Below are 21035 nucleotides of genomic sequence, written 5' to 3' on the forward strand. Positions count from 1 at the left end.
CAACACTAGCTAGGTGTGCCACCGGTGTCTCACGAGAAGAAGCTCATGATGTTGGACAAACAGAAGAGCCCCCCCTTTTCCCACAAGTTCGCGTGAATGGAAAGAGAGGAAGGGGCTGGCGTGGGAACGGGCGATTAATGAGAATGGCACACGTGCGCGTTCGCTAAAAAAAATTCTCCCCGAAGAGCACTCGGTCTTTTTCGGCCTCCCCCCCGGCTCTGTCTTCGCCCCCTCTCTGAGAGTCTCTTCCTCTCTCTCCCCCCTTCACCACCCTCCTTTTCCTCTGCTTACACACACAGACACATTGACCCACCCCACCTTTTCTTATGCATTTTCTTCACCTCCTCTCTCCTGCCAGAGTCCTCTCAATTCTTCTTCTTCTCTCTCTGCGCTTTTCCCTTTTACCATAGCCAGCCTCTTGTTCTCTCTCTGCTTGTTGTTCTCTCTCTCTCTCTCTCTCTCTCTCTCTCTCTCTCTCTCTCTCTCTGTGGTCATCGCCCACCCCTTCCCTATTATAATTCTTTTCTCCTGTTTGATCTTCCCCCTCCCCAAGTCAGCTCCTTGCCTCAGGCCCTGCAGCCCTGCCATGGCCGTCCTGGACACTGCCCCCCTGCAATCCTCCCCTGCCACTGCCAATGGAGCACCCGGATTCAGCCGCACCGGCAGTGCTGGCTTCCCTCGCTCTGCCGCCACCCCCACCTATGACCTGCTTGAAGCAGATCACGATCAGCAGCAACAGCACCTTCATCGGCCCTCATCCCCATCCCCATCCCCATCCCCATCCCCGTCCCCGTCCCCCAAATCCCCCTCCTCTGACCTTCCCCTGCAACAGCAGCAGCAGCAGAACAGCCTTGATCGCCCGAATGGAAACCCTAATTTCGAGAATGGGAGCTCCACCACTGCGTCCTCGGATGGGCCGGATGTGTTCCAGCATGACAGCATGCGCGAATTGGAGGATCTTTTCTCGAAGCTCAACCCACATGCAAAAGAGTTCATCCCACCTTCATACGGTGATAGTGCTTCTGTGGGTTCTGCAGGGAATGGAAGCAAATCGACTAATCGAAGAGTAAGATGCCATATTTGAGCTGATCGGCATCTTAATTACATTTGTTTGGGTTGATTATACTGCATTTTGGGCTAATCCGAACAAAACACACATTTAAAAAAAAAACGTAATCATCTAAGTTCTAATCTATCAACATGAAATCAAAGCATGTCCACTGTGTTTTTTTTAAATTTAAAGTTTCCAAATTCAGGCTTTTCTGGAGCCGTACACTTTCAATTCTCTGCTTTGTCAATTCTTTAGATTTAGCAATGATCTTGAGTTTGTGGGGGGGCCGGGGGGGAAAGAAAACAAGATTGCAATGAATGAGTTTTCAACAAATTTTTATTGCGATCTAGAAGAGAAATGGCGGCTACAACACAAACAAGAGGAGGAATAACAGCAGATTACTCAGAGCACAGAGGGATGATAGCATACGAAGAACAGTATACGTCTCCGATATTGATCAACAGGTAAGTATGTTGTCAAGCTGCTTTGACTTTGTTTGCGGTTATTGTGCACCTCTCCCACCTGGGAATAGGAAATTGTAAACCTTTGATCAGTAGTTTCTTAAAAGCTTCCCTATTCCCACTTGTGTTGCAAATTCTGTAGTGCAGCTAGGCTTCGTTTGTATTCATCGTCGAATGATCTCGGTTTGCAGGTTACAGAAGAGCAGCTTGCAGCACTTTTTCTTACTTGCGGACAGGTATTATTTACATTGTCTTTTTTCTGAAATTATTGATGGTTGGGCTTGTATAATCTTGCTTTAACTTCCATATCCATGCCTTGTACAGGTTGTTGATTGTCGGGTTTGTGGAGATCCAAACTCAGTACTCAGATTTGCATTCGTAGAATTCACAGATGAGGGTAAAGCCCTTACTTTGTACTTCCGCTCTGATGATCAAACTGAACTGGCCTCATACTCACCTTGCAAAAAGAGAGTATTTATGGAAGTGTATCCCTTTTTTTTTTATTCCAACAGAGGGGGCACGGTCGGCTCTCAGCCTGGCAGGAACAATGTTAGGTTTCTACCCTGTCAGAGTTTTGCCTTCTAAAACAGCAATTATCCCAGTGAACCCCACATTTTTACCTCGGGTACTGGATGCAGTACTATCTGAAATTTTATGCCAACATACCTCTGGATACCCATTGATTCATTCATGTATTGCCTTATGCAGTCTGAAGATGAGCGTGAAATGTGTGCACGGACAATCTATTGTACAAACATAGACAAGAAGGTGAAGTTATGTGTGGACACAAACCATTTGGTAAACTATACTGTACTTGCATCGTTTCTGAGGTCCTGAATGAGCTGCTATACTTTCTTTGGGGAGCAGGTGACACAGGCAGAAGTTAAACTGTTTTTTGAGACCTTATGTGGGGAGGTATGACTCTGTATTGAGAAAAATTGGTGGGTTTTAAGCTGTGGAAAAGAGAAATATAGCTTTTAAAAATGAAAGTTAGCTTCAATATTATCATACCCTTTCGTAGGTTGATTTTCCTCTTATGCTGAATCCAGGTTGCACGTTTGAGGTTGTTAGGAGACTATCGACATTCAACACGTATTGCTTTTGTGGAATTTATCATGGTAAGCATTAAAACTTTCTATTTCCTCATCATGCTTTGCTATAGCCATGATGTTTCTGTGCAGGTTTGGCCGATCTTCTTTTCACATGATTAATTGTGCTGGTCACCTTGTGCAGGGCAGGTTTTTAATCGTGACATTCTTTTTAGTTACCCTCTTTTAGCCTTGCTATCATGCTGTCAGTTTGTCCTGTCACCAGAAACAGTGTTTTTCCAATATTGGATCAGGTTTAGAGCACTCTCTGGAACAGATAGGTAGCATGAATGAAATGATTCACCTATAAGTGGAGGCAAATCTGAGTAGTAGTAGTAGTATGTGTGAAGCAGGTATAAAGTGTTGTTAAGAGCAACTTGGGATACAAATGCTCTTTCCAGTTACATCTTGTCTTGCAAGTCGTCTGGACACACCAATGTGGATGTACAAAGCAATCCAACTCATGAACTCAATCCCTGAATTCACAGCAAAATGATCAGGTCACAAATGTTTACCTCTTCTAGATGTGTTGTTGTCTGGGTTTCAAACAAATGGCTTTTTAGTTTAACACGTCAGGCTGGAACAAGGCCCCATCCATTGAGACCCACATAAAACTGCTTGGCCTAACCACTGGGCTTCTCACACATGGCTCAGGGATGTCTAGTTGATCCCATGATATGACCAATGGGCTGATTCTTACTTCTCGAAATGAGTGTACAGGTTTGGTGAAGAGAATCGGCCATATATGTTTCTAAAGTCCACAGTGTAAAGGTCCTTAAACGATTCCTCTGCACAAGGCAAAGCTAACCAAGTACGGTGGTGGGCCTTTACTGCATGAGTCAGATCAATACTGCTTTCTGCCCTACACTTGGGTAACTCGACCTTCCTGTCAAGCAAAAGGAAGTTTGACCCCTAATTCGAGCATTCCATGCCAGCAGCAACTGTCCATGGACACTGGAAGAATGTGTTAGCATTATGGCCATCTGCACAAGGCAAAGCTAACCAAGTATGGTGGTGGGCCTTACTGCACGAGTCAGATCAACACTGCTTTTTGCCCTACACTTGGGTAACTCGACCTTCCTGTCAAGCAAAAGGAAGTTTGACCCCTAATTTGAGCATTCCATGCTAGCAGCAACTGTCCATGGACACTGGACTGCATGAGTCAGATCAACACTGTGTTTTGCCCTACACTTGGGTAACTCGACCTTCCTGTCAAGCAAAAGGAAGTTTGACTCCTAATTTGAGCATTCCATGCTAGCAGCAACTGTCCATGGACACTGGAAGAATGTGTTAGCATTATGGCCATCTCTTGCTTGTGGTCCTGTCATTGACTTAGCAAGGGGCACGAGGAGCACTGCTCTTCATCAGGTACTCATTGAAGTTCATTCATTACTCGAGTCTTGTGGTTGCTTTATGGCTGCCCATTCCTTTTTGAGGTAGATTCTTATGGCACCTTGTCTTTTGGTGGTCTATGCAGTGTGCACACTTAGTGCTTTGCGTTCAGCTTTTCTTTGTCATTTTAACATGGTATCTTCACTTTGTTTAATCTCACGGGCTTTTCATGTCTTTTTGCTGTCATTGACGGCAGCATTTTTGTTTTATAAGCCTGAGAACTGTTGTGTTTTCATCCCTCACAGCTGCATTCTGTATTGTTATCTCTAGAATCAGTGTCATCTTTGTTTTGGTGGGTCAGCCCTGTTGATGCATTCCATTCCCAATTTTGTTGTACAGGGTGATAACTGGACTTAAATTTTCACCAACATTACAGCCTTTTGGTATATGCATAGATCATTGGCGGACGCATTTAGATCATCGTGTGAATCTGCTCGAAACTTCATCCTTTTTCTGCTTCCTGCATTTTTTCTTATTTTGATGTTGGTGGTTATTGCACTGCATTTGTACTCATCCTTGGTGACCACTGCTGCATTTTCAGCCACAATCTGTCGTGTTTTGATTCAAGCCAGTGCTGTATTTTTCAACTTAGTCAGGGGTGGCACTTTGCTGCCTAAAAGTTTTGTGTTTTAACTTCTTGGACGGTTGGTTTCTCCATTTGTTTTCTTTGCTGTTGAGACCCTTGCTTTCACATCCTTGGATCAGCCAACTGATCCAACCTGCATACGAGACATGACACAAGCCGCACTTGCAACATAGAACATAAAGTGAACGGACATCAGACTCACTATCATGAGGATGTGTATTTTTAATGCTTAGCTTTGCCATTATTAAGTTGTGCACATGTGAGGTGCACACATGAAGTACAAGTCAGTTAGGTCACCATGATGGCCTAACTAACCCAAGTGAACAGTGGGTGACATTGGCAAAAGTTGTACAAAGTTATGCTAGATAGGTGCTTGTGGTTACTTGGTGTTAGTTTGGGGTCTAGGCCCTTAAATGTTCAATGGTGGCAACATTGTGGGGCTCAGCATTAACTAATAAATCTAAGGCCAATTAATGTTGGGACCATTAAATGTCCTATGGGGCCTAGCACATTAATTGTGAATGGGCACTAGTGAGTTCTTGGGCAAGGCCAAAATGGACAAGTAATTAATTTTCAGAATTTAAATTCTGAAAATTAATTAATTAAAGCTGGAAATCACAATTAGAAGGCTGCCAAGTGGCAAAAGAGGCTGCCACTAGTCAAAATCACCCATGCAAACTGAGAAAAGGCTGGGGCTGGCGGAGGTTCTTTCAGAATTTAGAGGCTGAGGGAGGAGGGAGCTGCTGTCTAATGAGCTCTGAGAGAGGTGACAACATGATCGTGTAGTGGGATAGGGGTGCCGCTTGTCAAAATTACTCATGCAAACTGAGAGAAGGCTGTTTGGGGGACTGGTGGAGGGTCATTCCAGCATTTAGAGGCTGAGGAAGGAAGGAGCCCCCCCCCGTTGGATGGACTGAGAGCCGAAACAACTGATCGTATAGTGCGACAGGACAGAGGTAGGAGGTGAAACTAGCCTTCTTTCTTGGGAAGGATGGTATAAACTTTGATTTAACTCAAATTACAGCAAGCATTAAATACACAAATATGAAAATATACATATCACTTAATCTTGGACAATTGACATCCAATCAGCCCCAACAACTGGCACCCCTTGCAGTATTTCTTTAGCTGAATTGTTCTAATTTGAAGTAGAAAGAGATGTAGATTGATTCCTCTTCAAATGGGCTGTCTTAAATGACCAGCACTGCTTGGGCACAATTTGCCCCTTGATAGTACAACGATTTGGGCATAGGTTGCTTTGGGTCACAATCTCTTGCATGTGGGCCACAAGAATTTGAGAATGGGCCACTCCTTGGTTTTGCTGCAAATATCTTGCCTTGAGCTGCTACTCCAAGTTTTGGGTCTTCAATAATTAGGCACAGATTTGGTAGTGGTTGTAGAAACCCTAATTTTTACTGTAAATTAGGGTTTTAGCAGTAATTTCTGCAATTGCTCTTCACCCCAAGCTGGAAATGGCTGAGAACTATTGAGGGCTAATTTATGACCATTTGACCCTACCCAAGAACTAGCTTTGAACTGACTTATGCCCATTTACCATTATTGTGATTGTTGAACCACTTCTTCGGTTTACACACTTCATTTAGGGTTTCATATTGACAGCCCCAAAAAGGGCTGGTGTCCACATTTTGGTCACTTTTTTCGCGGGCGCCCACATAGTGTTGTGCCACCCTAGACAACTGATGCCTTTAAATAGGCAATCACTTCATTTATTCTTACACCACTTTAGTCATTCTTCACCCCTCATCTTCTGTCACTCTAACACTCTTCTCTCCTCATGCCATCTCTGCCCACACCCTTATTAGAGGACATCACAGTTAGTGGCCTTCTTCCACTCAGCTTGGTGTTGTCTTCCCTGATCAGGTGTCAGCTTTTCCTAATTAGGCATCAGTCTTTATTAGTTGGCGTCATCCTCTTCTTTGTGTTTGTTGCATTCAGATGCTTTCCCTCGGCTGGTGTTAGCTCCCATCACAGCCTGGCTACTTGCTATCACCTGCATTTTGCATCTTGAGGCCTTTCCTCTGCCAGGTGTCAACTCCTAGCACCTAGTTACAGCATTGTGCATTTGGTGATTGCCTTCTCACCCTTTGCTTTAGTTCGACACACCCCATGTATTTGTGTTTTGTAGCTTGGGAACTTCCTCTACATTTGCCATAATCATACTCCACTTGGTGTCTGTATTTGAGCTGTTTTCTTGCGTTTGATAGCTCGGACGCACCCTGGGATTTGCATTTTGCTTCCTAGGCCACTCCCCGGCATTTGAGGACAGTGGTCCGTTCCCTCCATAGCTGGTGATCATCTTCTTCATCTCTGATGGCATTTGAGAAGTGCGGTCCTCTCCCTTGACAATTATCCTTCAACTTCTGGTGATTACTTCGATAACTCATTGCCCAGAGGACTGCATTTTACTCTCTTCTCTGTGTAGATTTCCATAGGTGGTGTTGCTTGATTCAGACATGACAATGCAATCATCTTTTGAGCTTTAGCTTTGTTGTATTGGCTTTTTTTCTCATAGCATGATTTAATGTATCATCATCGTGTTCTTCTTGTGTTTCTGAGTTTCTCTAGCATTGTTATAAGCAAACTCAATCTGAGAAAGATTAACACTCCCAATCAGATTGTCTGTAAGAGATATATACTCAGAGCATATTCTCCATGGTTTGATTTGTCCTTTCGGTCTGTCCATTGGTTTCATGATGTTCTGAGGATGACATGAATAATCGAGTTTTCAGTTTTTGGAAAATCGTTTGCTAGGAATGACAAGTGAACGTATGATCTCGATCATTGACTATTTCTTTAGGCAAATCATAAAGTCTATAAAGATGTTCAACAAAGAGACCGATCAACTCGTGGCTTTTCATGGTTATCTTTGTAGAAATAAATTGAGCCATTTTCCTCAATTGATCGATCATAACCCAGATTGTGTGATGACCTCGATTCCTTCGGGGAAATTCTACTGCAAAACCCATAGAAATGCTACTCCACTTTCTATCGGGAATTTGTAAAGGATGCAACATCTGTGTTTATCTGTGTTGTTTAGCTTTGTTAAGTTGACATTGTGGGCAGTCCTACACACAAGACTTAACCATAGTCTTAATATGCAGTGAAATAAAGTAGCAAGTAACCAAGGTTAAAGTCTAGGGTGTCCAATACTTGGCGCATCGTGATACTCATATAAAAATTTCTTGCGAATATCATGTTCATCGGACACATACACTTTGCCTTGTTTAAAAAACAATTCATTATGAATGAAATACTTTTCTATCATCTTTCTCTTAGTAGCCAGCTTTTGGGTGTTTGGGCTGCTAAATCTTCTCTAGTGACTAGATCCCTCTTGAACTTGTTGCCTTATCTTACCAAAGTGAAGATCATTTTGGCCATGCCCTTTGAGAGGAAGATAGAAATTAGTCAAGATTTTGGAGAAGGATAAGGCATTAACTTCAAGAATTTGACTAAGAGCATCAACAATCATTTTAGTTGCACCCTTTCTATAATGAATCCCAAAGTAAAACTCTTGCATAAGCTTCTTCCATCTCACCTTGTGGCCTCGGAGATTGGGCTGATCACAAATATATTTTAATGAACGGCGGTCCATCCAAATAATAAATTGGATGCCATATAAATAATGATGCCATACTTTAAGCCATAGTTGCTAGGTATTAAAGCCAGATATTGTAATGTACAATAAAATATGGTACTAAATGGTACCTTAAGATTTTATAAGATACGATATGATATTAATATGGAAAAAAATCATGTTGTGTATTTTGGACTAAAGATGATAGAATAAATGTGTAAAGTCTAAATAGCAATGCTATTATAGTATGGCTCTTGCATAATGTGCTACAATTTACAAGTTACAAGTACATAGATGGGATTGGATACGTCATATATACGTGATAATATAAATGTGTGTGTGTGTGAGAGAGAGAGAGAGAGAGAGAGAGAGAGAGAGAGAGAGAGAGAGAGAGTCGATCATTACGAAAAAAAAAGAGAGAAGGTTGATACTTAAAAAAAAGGAGGTTGGGTAGTATGGCAAAAAATATCATATTTTTTCATGTGAAATTATACTATTATATATCCTACCATACCGCATGGGTCAAATCCCTACTATGTAGGGAGACAACTTTGGTTTAAGCGCTTGAGTGGAGTGATGTGTTTGGGCGTTTGAGGTCTATCTTGATAAAGAACAACACCTAAAGCATAAGCACTTGTATTCGTATGAACTTCAAAAGGTTTATTTGAAACTTTGATTGATAATCTATAACATCAGTGTAGTAGCAACTAGGTGTTTTAATGTTTCAAAACATTGATTAAGCTCACTGGTCCAAACAACTGACGGATTAGTGTGCTTTTTTTTGCTTTGTATATCGTTAAGTAAATGTGTCAAGGGTTTAGCAATATGAGTATAGTTCTTTACAAACTTTGGAAAAAATTCAGTAAAATCTAAAAAAGATTTTACTTGTCTTATGATCTTCAGAATAGACCAAGTAAGTAGTACTCTAATCGTTTCAAGATCAATTTGAATGTCATCAATTGAGATGTCGTGACTAAGATATAGTATAGCTTTGTATGAAAAGATTTGCACTAGGATAGTTTCACAAACAGTTACTTTCTTCTTAAAGGATGTAAGACAATGCTCAAATATTTTGCATGCTCCTTCAACGACTTACTATAAATAAGGACATTGTCAAGAAAAATGACAATCCACTTTTTGAGATATGAATGAAATAAGTCATTTATCATCTCTTGGAAAGTTGTGGAAGCATTGATCAATCCAAAAGGTGGGACCTAAAATTGGTAATATCCATTCTGTGTTCAAAATGTAGTTTTTGGGACATCCTTCGAAGTTGTCTGTATTTGATAGTAATTAGACATAATATCAATTTTGGTGAAATATCAGGCATCACAAAGCCGATCTATAAGGTCATTCATCCTAGGTAACAAATATTTATTCTTAATGGTTAGCATATTAAGAGCATAGAAGTGCATCATGCCATTCTTATTTCTAGCAAGAAGGACAGATGGCACCCCATGGCGATTTACTCGGCTCAATAAAACTCTTAGCTAGGTAGACTTGCAGTTGCCTAGCTATCTTGTTTTTCTTTTTTGGGCTAAATCTATAAGGTTGCTAAGAAACGGGATGGCTACTGGGCAACGTCTTAAACTTACGGTTTAAGATTCTGTGAGACGGCAGAAGTCCATCACTAGTTTGGATGGAAAGACGTTAGCATACTCATGTAATATCATATTCAAATACTCACATTTGAATCACATTAGGATTACTATTAAAAGAAGTTGAATTACATTGCGAATCAGATGATTGGACTTCTCAATAAAATAAATATATGTAGTAACACTTTGATAAAAAAACATCTATTAAATTCTAATGTTGAAATCATATGTACATTATTTTCAGTGATCTTGGAGGGTAAACGACCCTTGATTATATGAAAATGACAATCAAGCTTAAAAGAAAGTGCATGATTTTTGTAGTCAATGGACAAAGATGAATATTTATTAAAGGACCATGGCATGCTAAGAATGACAAATACATAGTCAAGGCTCATAAGTCGGATGTCCATAAGTTGATGGCATTGTTGAATTGAAAGATCCTAGTATCATTTGATCTTAGTGATCCTTCACATATCAGACACGACCAATTTGATCAGTCGGGTATTGTGTAGAGTTGTAGTTTCTACACTACATGCATGCCCTTAATCTAAGTTTGGAGAATTGCCACAAGTGACAAATCTCCATTAAATTTAGAGGAAGGAGATGCTTCATGATGTAGCCTGTGCGTGTGTTTGGGTCCTCAGTAGGAATGGGTGCATTGAAAGGAGAGACATTGTGGGAAGTTGTGATGGTAAGAGAGGAGATGTAGATCGAGATAGAAGGGTAAGTTACGAGAGTACTTGCTATTCAAATTGAGAGATAGATAGGGCGTTGTTGGAGAAATGACCTATAAGTTTCCCCTACTTTAGACTGATTCAAAGTCATTCTCTCTTTGTAACATCAAGATAACATTGATAGTAAAATGAGTTTATCATTAAATAGTGTTAAGATGATAAATAATAATAGTATTAATGTAAAAATTAAATGTTAAAAATCGAAATAACACTTAATGCACATTAACATTAGAAGTAATGGCAACATTAAAATTAAATACTAAATCAACAAAAATCATTGTTAATGAAAGTTTTGATGCATAAATGGGCTACAAGAATTTAGCTTCCAATGATGGTTTGCCATAGTTGTGGTCCGTGGAGTGGCAGCTCCTTGGACTCTGCTAATCAAAACCATAAAAAATCCTTGTGCACAAGCATCACCTTAACCCAAAACCCAAGCACGAGTACTGAACAAGAAACATACCTTGTTATCATACCCACCATTTGCAACATGTGTCCTTGCGCATGCCTCTTCTATTGATAGTGTCCCATACTACCCTAAATGAGATGAAGGTGTACCTGCAACTCCAAGCTGAAAATGGCTTCAAAAGGGGGGGCAAAACTCACTATGATTGACGAGTCCTCCTCTTCTACTATCACCTCTCATTGAGGTGGAGAAGGAAATCTGTTGCCATTGTTGTATCGCACTATGTGATCATTTGTTGCCTTTCTCAAAGCTCATCTAGTAGGAGCTTCTTCCACTTGAGACTCTCGATGCTCCAATAACCCTTAGCTAGCTCCAAACAACCCTCCTCTAGTTTGCATGGGAAGTTTTGACAAGTGTTAGCTTGTTTTGCCACTTGATTTTTTACTTCAATTATTTAATTTTCAGAAATTAATTTCTAAAAACGAATTAATTAACCATTTGATCCTGCCCGAGAAGTGGTTCATACCCATGCTCATTAATTGTGGTAACCCCCATTGGACATTCAATTTTCCTTATGTCACAATTGGACATTTAATGGCCCAATTAATGCCCAATTAATGGCCAAGATCCAAACTAACACCATGCACCCACAAGTACTTGTGGCATAACTTTGTACAATTTTTGCTAATGTCACCTACTAATCTCTTGGGCCACTAAAATATTCACAATCAATTAATCGACTTTGGAGTTCACATGTGCACAACTTAATAATGCCAAAGCTAAGCATTAAAAATACACATCCTTGTGACACTTGTGCTGTAGTCTAAAGTTCTAGTACATGAACCAATACATTGTCAATGCAATTCAGGCAAAACAGTGTCAAAGCTCTAGCATTGACCCGAGAATCACCATTATTGGGTGTAGGAATTGGGTGGGAAATAGGTCGAGAGCCAAACATCCACATCTCATATGTGTCGTCGGGCCTTCACCTTCATAAGGAGTAGTTGGAGCCATCCAAATTTTTAGCCTCAGATAGGTTGGGGAGAAAAGATACATGCACTATTGGTCCAAGAAGAGAGAAATGAGGTTGAGACCTCATGGTCACTGAAGGGGACAGAGAAGAGGTGGTAAAAGATGGAGAGGTTCCAAATAGATCAAGGCTGAGAAATGTCAGAAAAATACATTCAAAGTGTAGAAGAGTGAAGCATTAGAGAATTGGAGGATAGTGGACCTCCAAACACAAAGTCTTTAGTCTTTAACTGCTGTCTAGAGTAAAAATGCAGCAATCAGCGGCCCTCCATAGCAGGAATACAGCATCCCACAGCTGTTTCAACAGAAAAATGCAGATCTCCAATCTTTGTCAGAGGTCCACCATGCAGTTAGAGCATCAAACTGCAGCATTTCTATCCTTCACAAGATGACCAACAGTTGTTGAGCAGCAAATTGCAGGTCTGTCCAGACATAGCCAGGGCAGAAATAGTGCGCAGCAGCAGTCTCAAACAGAGAGGACTGCAGAAGGGTTAGGAAAGATGACTGATGCTGAGAAAAGGTGAAAGCAGGGTGGAAACAGTAGGGCGAAGGGGTGGAGAGGATGGGCGAACAGTTGTAGAAGCAGGGTGAAGGGACGCAGGCTGTAAATGCAGCTATGGCGAGGGAGGAAGAAGCTTGCAAAGACATGTAACTTGCTTGTAGTGAGTAGGTGATGGATACCATGTGAGAGAGGTGTTAGTAGTCATGCGTGTCTTGCACAATCATCTCTTGCTTGTGAGCCTTAGTCCGAGTCGGATGGGGACTTTCGGAGTTCTAACATTCAATCAGATAGTCATGTCATGTGTTTTGACAGAGGAGGAAGCTCTATTTAGAGCATGCATTTCTTTTTCAGTTGGTTTTAGGTGTGTTAACATTGCTATAGGATAGTTTCTAGGCCTTTGCACTGCATTTTTTTTCAATGGCTAGAGAGTCTGTTCACACTAGACAAGAGGCGATCTGCATTAGTATGCAGCAATCAGCAGTTTACTGTGCCACACGCATTATTTTATCATTATTTTGCAGGTCGGCTAGAGCTCAATGGCTCACAAGGCAGCAAGCTGGGTGGTGGCTGAGCTGGCTGTACCTGCAGCTGAGCTGACGTGTAGAGAGTTCACAGCAGCTCCTCCTCTGCAAGAGCTGAGTGGAGTTGTTTGCAACATGTGTCAAAAGTGGTGCAGCAATGGAAGCATAAACAACATGCTGAAATAAACTGCTGAACACAAGACAAAAGAAAAGAAAAAGATAACACAATACAAATGAGAACTCGGATGTATACTCGGGAAATGGAATCCATATACCAAGACATGAGACAATACAGATACAATGTGAGTCACCGACTGTGGAGACACTGGCACCTGCTCCCTCTCTCCAAGGACTGTCCAGTGATGAATGAATGAATGAGGAGGGAGCTAGACAATATATAGGACAAATAAATGCCCAAAATATGACTAGTCGGCCAGCATTAAATGCTAGTTGACTGGCTGCAAATAATGCCTAAACCATAATAAATAATGACAAATAAAATGCCTAAATAATCTCTGTGCCCAGCTTGCTGCACCGCAAGTCCAGACTCAACCATGAGCTGACTAATCTGCGAACAATATGGACCACGAGCAGGTGGCACCAGTTGATGGTGATGAGGCGGAACCCGTGTGTGTGGCTTTGATACCAAATGTGAGAAGCAGTTGGTTGGCTATGGAGGAGAGAGAAACGAGAGAAAATGAATGAACAATAGATAATGTGAGCTCAGGATTTCACGGCAAAGAATGAAAGTACAAAGTAGAACCAAGGTCTACAGTTGACCTAACCAAACTCCCACACCCTAACGAGAGTTGGATTGACTTAACTCTAAAGCCTAGTGTCACCACATTTAAAGTCCTAGACACACCACACTTTGACAGTGTTAAGTGTCCACACACCACAAATTACATTGGGCATTGCTTAGAATTGGCAAATTCTAACAATTTTGGCCAGTGTAAACACAATCGAGACCCATTGAGAAAGAAATGCATTGAATTGGAAAATAACCAGCCAGTGCGAATACTCTTAAATGCAACCGAAGAAGAAATGTATGCTCTAGAAGAAGCTGCCTCCTCTATTAAAACACATGATAGATTGAGTGTTAGAGCTCCTAATGTCCCAGTCTAAATCAAAGTAAGGCTCACATGCAAGAGATGATTGTGCTAGACACTCGACTATTAACAGTCTTAGCTCATAGCCAAGAGATGACCAACATGAAATGCAAAGAATGCTAACACCCCCTCTTAGATCTTGGGGAGTGGTTGAAGTCCCAATAATCTTATGTGATGGAGCATGGAAGCTTGAGATGGAGGCTTTGTGAAAAGATTTACTCCATTGCCCTTTGTAGGACAGTTGACTAGTTGACCACCTTAGCTTAGATTCCTCAATGTGCTCTCGAATATGATGGTATTAGACCTCAATGTGTTTTGTAGGGCATGAAACACTGGCTTCTTCGGCAAAAGCAAGGGCATTGTGGTTATTCATCCATAGCACTATAGGTCCTGTTTGTGGAAGGCCAATCTCTGCCAACATATGGTGGAGCCATATCGTCTCCTAAGCGGTAGAGCAAAGGGTAGGGTACTTGGCCTCTGTCAAAGATAATGACACCAGCCCTTCTCGAAGAGGTTGATGAAATCCAATTCAAGCACTCAATTGCAATAATCAATAAATCACCATAAATTGAAATGCACACTTTACCATATCATTCTTGGACATTGGACACTTTGTTGGCCCCAAAATTGGCGTTCCTTGTGGTATTTCTTTAATTTGTATTGCTATTGGATGGAGTACAATTGAGATTTCATAATCCCCTCTGCTGATCCAAAAGCCCCTTGTTATCACAACCGATCAATAGATCAACAAGTCTTCCGGGCAATTTGCCCCTTGATCTTCACCTAGGACTTGTATAAACGGGCCAAATGCCGCCACAAATTAGGGATGGGTTGGCATTTGAAATTATTGGGAATTCCTCGAATTCCAGCTGCTGATTTCATTGTACTATGTCTCCAATTTGTTGGCACGGGTCCCAAGGTGGTTGTTAAACCCTAATTTCTGCTATAAATTGGGATTTATAGTAGAAATCTCAATGTTGTCCATCAAATTTGACTGAGAACACCTTCAATTGACTGAGAAATGCTGAGATACTCAAAGAATAGGCTAGAGAATGTGAGAGAATGCTGATATGAGAGAGAAATTAGAGTTTCCACATGGGAAAAGCCTCAAAACTGATTGTTGCCTGCTCTAACCTGCAATAAATGCAATTGCCCGCTGCTTGGCACCTCTAAAATGCTATCACCAGCTTTCAGTTGCAATCTCTGAGAGTCACCAAACTGTTGTTACCTGATCCTAATTGGCCCTTGGCTATGGTTGCATGCAAAAATGATTGTTTTTTTGCCATGAGGACATGTATTTTTAAAACTTCACTTAACATGTGGATTATTTTTTAATCACATGGTTAAGTAAATGTTGCACATGTGAGGTGTAACTAGGGTTAAAGTAAATTTACGAGTTCGAGAACATGAGGATGAGGAAGTCGTGGGATGTTAAAGGCAAAAGTTGCTATAAGTTATGTCGCACAAGTATTTGGTGGTATTTGGTGCCAGTTGTTGGCCTAGGTCATTCATTTGGCCATAAATGTCAGTTGGTGACATTAGAGAAGTGACGTTTAATGGTACCTAATACCAATTTGATGGTCAAAGATGGCATAAAGGCATTTGGGAATGGAAGTTGCCTAGCCAATTTAATAATTTGGCCAGTTGGATTATTTTTTTGACCATAAAAATAATTATTAGATTAATTTTTAGTATTTAAAGATAAAAAATTAATATTTAACTATGGATAATGTTGAAAAAACCATTTGGGAAGGTTGCCACTTGACAAAAATTGCCCATGCAAGACTGAAAAACGTCTTTAGAGGTTGGAGAGGGGCATTTTAGTGCACTTAGCTTGCAAGAGAGAGGGAGGAGATGTTGCTGGTCTGATTTGCAGCCATTGGAGGACCTCTTGAGGTAGCCAAGGGCAGGAGAAGACCAATCAATAGTAGGTGACAATATCTATAGACATGGCAGCAGTAGTAAATGATTGATTTTCTTCAGTTCTTTGCATCTACAAGCTGTTGAGATAGGGTAGCAGTAGTAAATAATTGATTTTCTTTAGTTCTTCACGAAGAAAGTCCGAATTTTCTCTCTCCTCAGCATTCTCTCTCATCTCCCAACCTTTCCACAACCTTGCTCCAAAGATTACAACATTGAGATCACCAGAGGCTGAGAAATTTCAGATTTCTCTGCTATAAACTCTAATTTGTGGCAGTAGAAATTAGAGTTTAGCACCAGCCTCGGGAAACATGTGAGAAATTAGAAGCTCCAAGACTTGGATTCAACATGGCTGAAGCTGTTTTCAGTCAAATTCAGGTGGAGGGACCAACAAATCAATGAATTTGGGGGCATTTTCTATTTCCATCAAAGCAGGTTAAGGCCAATTGATTGCTTGAATTAAGGGGCAAATCAGATTGAAGACTTGCTAGTCATTTTGGACAGCAAGGGGAGTTGGAATACCGAAAGGGACTGGGAGAATCCCATTGTACATCAACTTCTTCATCAATTAAGTTAAAGAAATATCGAAAGGGATGCCAATTTTGGGGCCAACAAGGTGTTCATTGTTCAAGATTGTAAGTTATTTTGCATTTCTCAGTTTTGTAATAATTGTATTTGCTGTAACTAATGTTGGGAATAAAGGCCTCGTGCCTTTTAAATGTGCTCGGGTGTGAACACACCCTTAGCACTTGTACTTACACATATATATCTATCTAAAAATCTAAAGGTACTCTCTCGTAATTGTATCTAAAAACGTGCTGACTCTCTACTCTGCTCGCTCTCTCTCTCTCTGTCTCTCACTGCGCAGAACGACTGTCTGTCTAGATCTCCATGCCTAACCTGTCACTACAAACTGGTATCAGAGAGCATAGAGTGCACGCTTTTTGAGGTCAAAGGCAGCTCGTGTACAGCTGTTGAGTGTATGAATCGGCAGACAGGAGACGAGTAGCAGTCGGGCAGAACTAGGGGACAATTCCAGGGCTGCACGCAAGTCAAGACGTTCGGCGACAACTGCTGCAAGTTGACGGGGGTCACAAAAGAACTGCATGCGACCAGGACCAGGCAGCGGGCAACGGACAGGACAGGCTGCGATGTGCTCGAGAGGGCTTCAATGGGCGTTAGCAAACGTGCAATCAGCAATGGGCAGCAGCACTTGTCGCTCGACAGCTGTTGGTGTGCGACTGGGCGACAAGCGGCGTGAGGGACTGGGTGAGCAGGTGTCGTCGCGAGCAGGCAAGCAAGTGTCGTCAGCGTCATGTGATGCGACACGGATACCTGGCGGCGACCTGCACGGCGGGTCTGTTGACCCACCGTTCGACGTTTTTTTTTCTTCTTCAAAGTTTCCCTACCGAGAGCGTTCATGCGTGGAGGCACAGCTTCCAATTTTCGTGCAATCCAGAAATTTGGGGCTTTTCCCAGATTTGGGGAATTTAGTGCTGGACAAGCAAATCTGTCTCAGAAATTGCAGGAATTTGTGACATTTTGTCCCCGACATTTGGGGCTTTTCATGTACATGCACAAATTGGGCTGAAATTTACCCAATTTCTTGACATTGAGGCACATTGGACCCCGTTCAATTTGGGGCTTTTGCAGTTTGGGCAAAATTTGTGCAGCATTTATTCAGTTTATGTACATGCAGGTTGAATTCCACACAATTTGGACATCAACACTTGGTAAAATTTGGGGGTTTTGCTAAAATTTCTCTATTTTGGCAAAATTGGCCTGTTCTATGCATGATAGAGAAAATGCAGATGTGCAACTGATGCTTTGAGCACAAAATTTTGGGACTTTTGACCATTCGTGTCATATTTCGTGCCCGTGGGTACATGTATAACAGAAATTGCAGCTGAAATTTTGGGATTTCTCATGTAATGTGATGCATATGCCCTTGGAACCGCTGTAATTAGTTGGATAATGCTGTAGCACATGATTACTTCTGAAAATTTAATTACAGATCTGAAATCTGTGCTTCTGCGTGGTCATTTATTGTTGATTGGTACTTGTTTGTACCTTGGTCACTTGGGTAACAATTTGGGCCTGCATTTGCTGGTTTTTTGGTCACATTTGGGCTGAAAATCATGGCTGGCAGCAATGACAGCAGTAATCTGATGCACATAAAGAAGCTTGAAGGCGCACATAACTTTGCAGTTTGGCAAAAGCAGTGCTACAATATCCTGTTGCAAAAGAAGAAGGCAAAGCTGATCAAAACCAAAGGGGCAAAGCCGGTTGACATGGAACAGGATCATTGGGATGAGTTAAATGAGCTTGCACGCTCAACCATAGAGCTTCTGTAAATGCATTTTCCTAGGATATGGTGACGAGGGTAAAATGGGGTATAAATTGTGGGATCCCGAGAAAAGGAAAGTAGTACGCAGCAATGACGCTATCTTCCGGGAAGATCATATGCACAAACAGCCCGAAAAGACTGAGGAGGTTCGTAGGGTTGTATGCTGGGAATAAATACCTTTTGGACAGCAAAATGTGCCCGCTGTACAATAGCAAATACCTGCTGTAAATGAACCTGTAAATGTAGGAAATGATCAGCCAGCTATTGACCATGAAAATGAGCCATTACATGTGCAGGAACAGCTAGGATAGCAAGCTGTTGATGCTGATTTGCAGGCTGAAATGCTAGGACAGCATGCTGAAAATGGAAATTTGTAGAAATAGCCAGCAAACAATGACCATTGGGTTAGGAGATTGTCTAGGGCTACTAGACAACTTGACAGATTTGTTCCTGGTGCAAACAATGTGGCTGATTATGTCATGTTGACAGACTATGGTGTACCGTCTTGCTTCAAGGAAGCAATGGACAGATAGGACAGCAAGAAATGGTATAAAGCCATGTTGTCAGAGATGGAACCTCTTGAAAAAAATGACACTTAGGACTTGGTGCAGTTGCATGAAGGGTAGAAAACCCTTCCATGCAAATGGATTTACAAGATGGTCACTTTTGGTTTCTCACCAAAGTACAAAGGAAGATTGGTTGCAAAGGGGTACAAGCAAGAGCATGGAATCGACTTTAATGAGATTTTCTCTCTTATAGTCAAGATGACTATCTTGAGAACCATTTTGGGCTTGGTTGCAGTTGAGGATATGGAGCTCATACAGATGGATGTAAAGACTGCGTTTTTACATGGTGATGTGCATGAAGACATATATATGCAGCAGCTTGAAGGGTTTGTTGAACAAGGGAAAGAAAAAATGGTATGTAAACTCAAAAGGAGTTTGTATGGGCTGAAACAAGCACCAAGAGAATGGTATTATAAGTTTGATATATTCATGTAGTCCCAAGGCTTTCATAGAAGTCAAGTGGATCACTGCTTGTACACTAAGAAGGCAGCAGATGGCAGCCTGATTATCTTGGTTTTGTATGTTGATGACATGCTGATTGTTGGCAGGGATACTTATGCCTTGGATTCATTAAAGCAAAGTCTTCATGGCAGCTTTGACATGAAGGATCTTGGTGATGCAAATTACATTCTTGGCATGCGAATACTCAGAGATAAATCGAAAGGCTTACTCTATCTATCTCAGCAGGAGTATATCTCCAAAGTTTTGCAGCATCATGGAGGGGGGAAAAACAATTGGGGTTCCATTGCCTCCATATGTGAAACTTAGTGCAGAGGAAAGCCCTACATTGATGATGAGAATGCTGAAATGGCCAAGATACCATATGCTTCAGCTGTTGGCAGTTTGATGTATGCTATGGTTGCTACACGTCCTGACATTGCCTTTGCAGTGGGAGTGGTTAGCAGATACATGGCAACCCTTGGCAAGAAGCATTGGGATGTAGTGAAATGTATTATGAGATACCTCAAAGGCACAAAGGAGTTGCGCATTTGCTTTGGAAAGCAGAAGGTATCTGTTGTTGGCTTTACGGATGCAGACTATGCTGGTCATGCAGATTGTAGGAAGTCCACTTCTGGGTATGTGTTTACTTTCACAGGAGGAGCAGTCTCTTGGATCTCCAGGCTACAAAAGTGTGTTGCATTGTCTGCTACATTGACAGAGTATGTGGCTGCCATTGAGGCATGCAAGGAGGCTTTATGGCTTTCACGTCTGGTGGGAGAGCTTAGCATCTCAGAGTTACATGTTTTCCATTGTGATAGTCAGAGTGCTATCATGCTAGCATGGAATCCTGTCTTTCATGCAAAGACAAAGCACATATAGGTGAAGTACCACTTCATTAGAGATATACTTGATAGGAAGAGCATTTAGCTTGTCAAAGTGCATACAGATGATAACCCTGCAGACCTTCTCACGAAGGGTCTTCCAACAGAGCGGTTTGCTCATTGCCGACAAATGATGGGAGTTGGATAGATATATGTATTTCAGCTTTGTACATACCTAGACTTGGCTGATTATTTTCTCCTCTTAAGGCACATTGTTTTTAGGTGGGAGGTTGTTGGGAATAAAGGCCTCGTGCCTTCTAAATGTGCTCGGGTGTGAACATACCCTTAGGACTTGTACTTACACATATATGTCTATCTAAAAACCTAAAGGTACTCTCGTAATTGCACCTAAAAACATGCTCACTCTCTACTCTGCTCGCTCTCACTCTCTTTGTCTCTCATTGCGCAGAATGATTGTCTGTCTAGATCTCCGTGCCTAACCCGTCACTACAACTAAGTTGTAATTAGGGAATTATCATCCATCCACGGAAGGAAGGTTGGTTTCACCTTCTTTCTCTCTCTCTCTCTCTCTGCTACAAGCTGAATGCATTGAATGAGTGTCTTCGAGCCCCCTTCTCTCCCATTTCATGGGTATTGTTGCCAAGTGGCAGCCTTCTAATCCCATTTTTGGGGAATTTTTGGCCATTTGATTAAATTTGAAAATTAATTTTAGCTCTTTTGACTTTGCTCATTAGGTGTCCCCATCCACAATTTAATTGGCTAGGCCAATCGCAACCCCAAGTGGTCCCTTACCTATCCCCAACCCAATAAGAGTTGCTTCCTCTCCCTACACGATTGTGTGGGATTG

General features: G+C 41.6%; 1 protein-coding gene across 2 annotated transcripts in view; it reads left to right on the forward strand.

Moving 5' to 3' along the window:
• The first annotated feature begins 216 nt into the window (after nt 1–216).
• Nucleotides 217–21035, forward strand: part of LOC148027447 (polyadenylate-binding protein-interacting protein 8-like) — a 28920-nt gene continuing 8101 nt past the window's right edge. The window contains exons 1-8 of one of the 2 annotated variants that reach the window (XM_087689134.1): nt 217–1066; nt 1402–1515; nt 1704–1748; nt 1837–1909; nt 2025–2137; nt 2221–2280; nt 2380–2427; nt 2562–2630. In XM_087689134.1, coding sequence (XP_087545260.1) covers nt 587–1066; nt 1402–1515; nt 1704–1748; nt 1837–1909; nt 2025–2137; nt 2221–2280; nt 2380–2427; nt 2562–2630 — 1002 coding nt within the window. In that variant the 5' untranslated portion in view covers nt 217–586. The remainder of the gene's footprint in view (nt 1067–1401; nt 1516–1703; nt 1749–1836; nt 1910–2024; nt 2138–2220; nt 2281–2379; nt 2428–2561; nt 2631–21035) is intronic. The other variant, XM_087689135.1, reaches the window with a different exon arrangement.

This window comes from Lygodium microphyllum, chromosome 12 (genome assembly GCF_053477565.2).
Source record: "Lygodium microphyllum isolate KBCC chromosome 12, Lygodium_microphyllum_v1.1.10, whole genome shotgun sequence".
Lineage (NCBI taxonomy): Eukaryota > Viridiplantae > Streptophyta > Polypodiopsida > Schizaeales > Lygodiaceae > Lygodium > Lygodium microphyllum.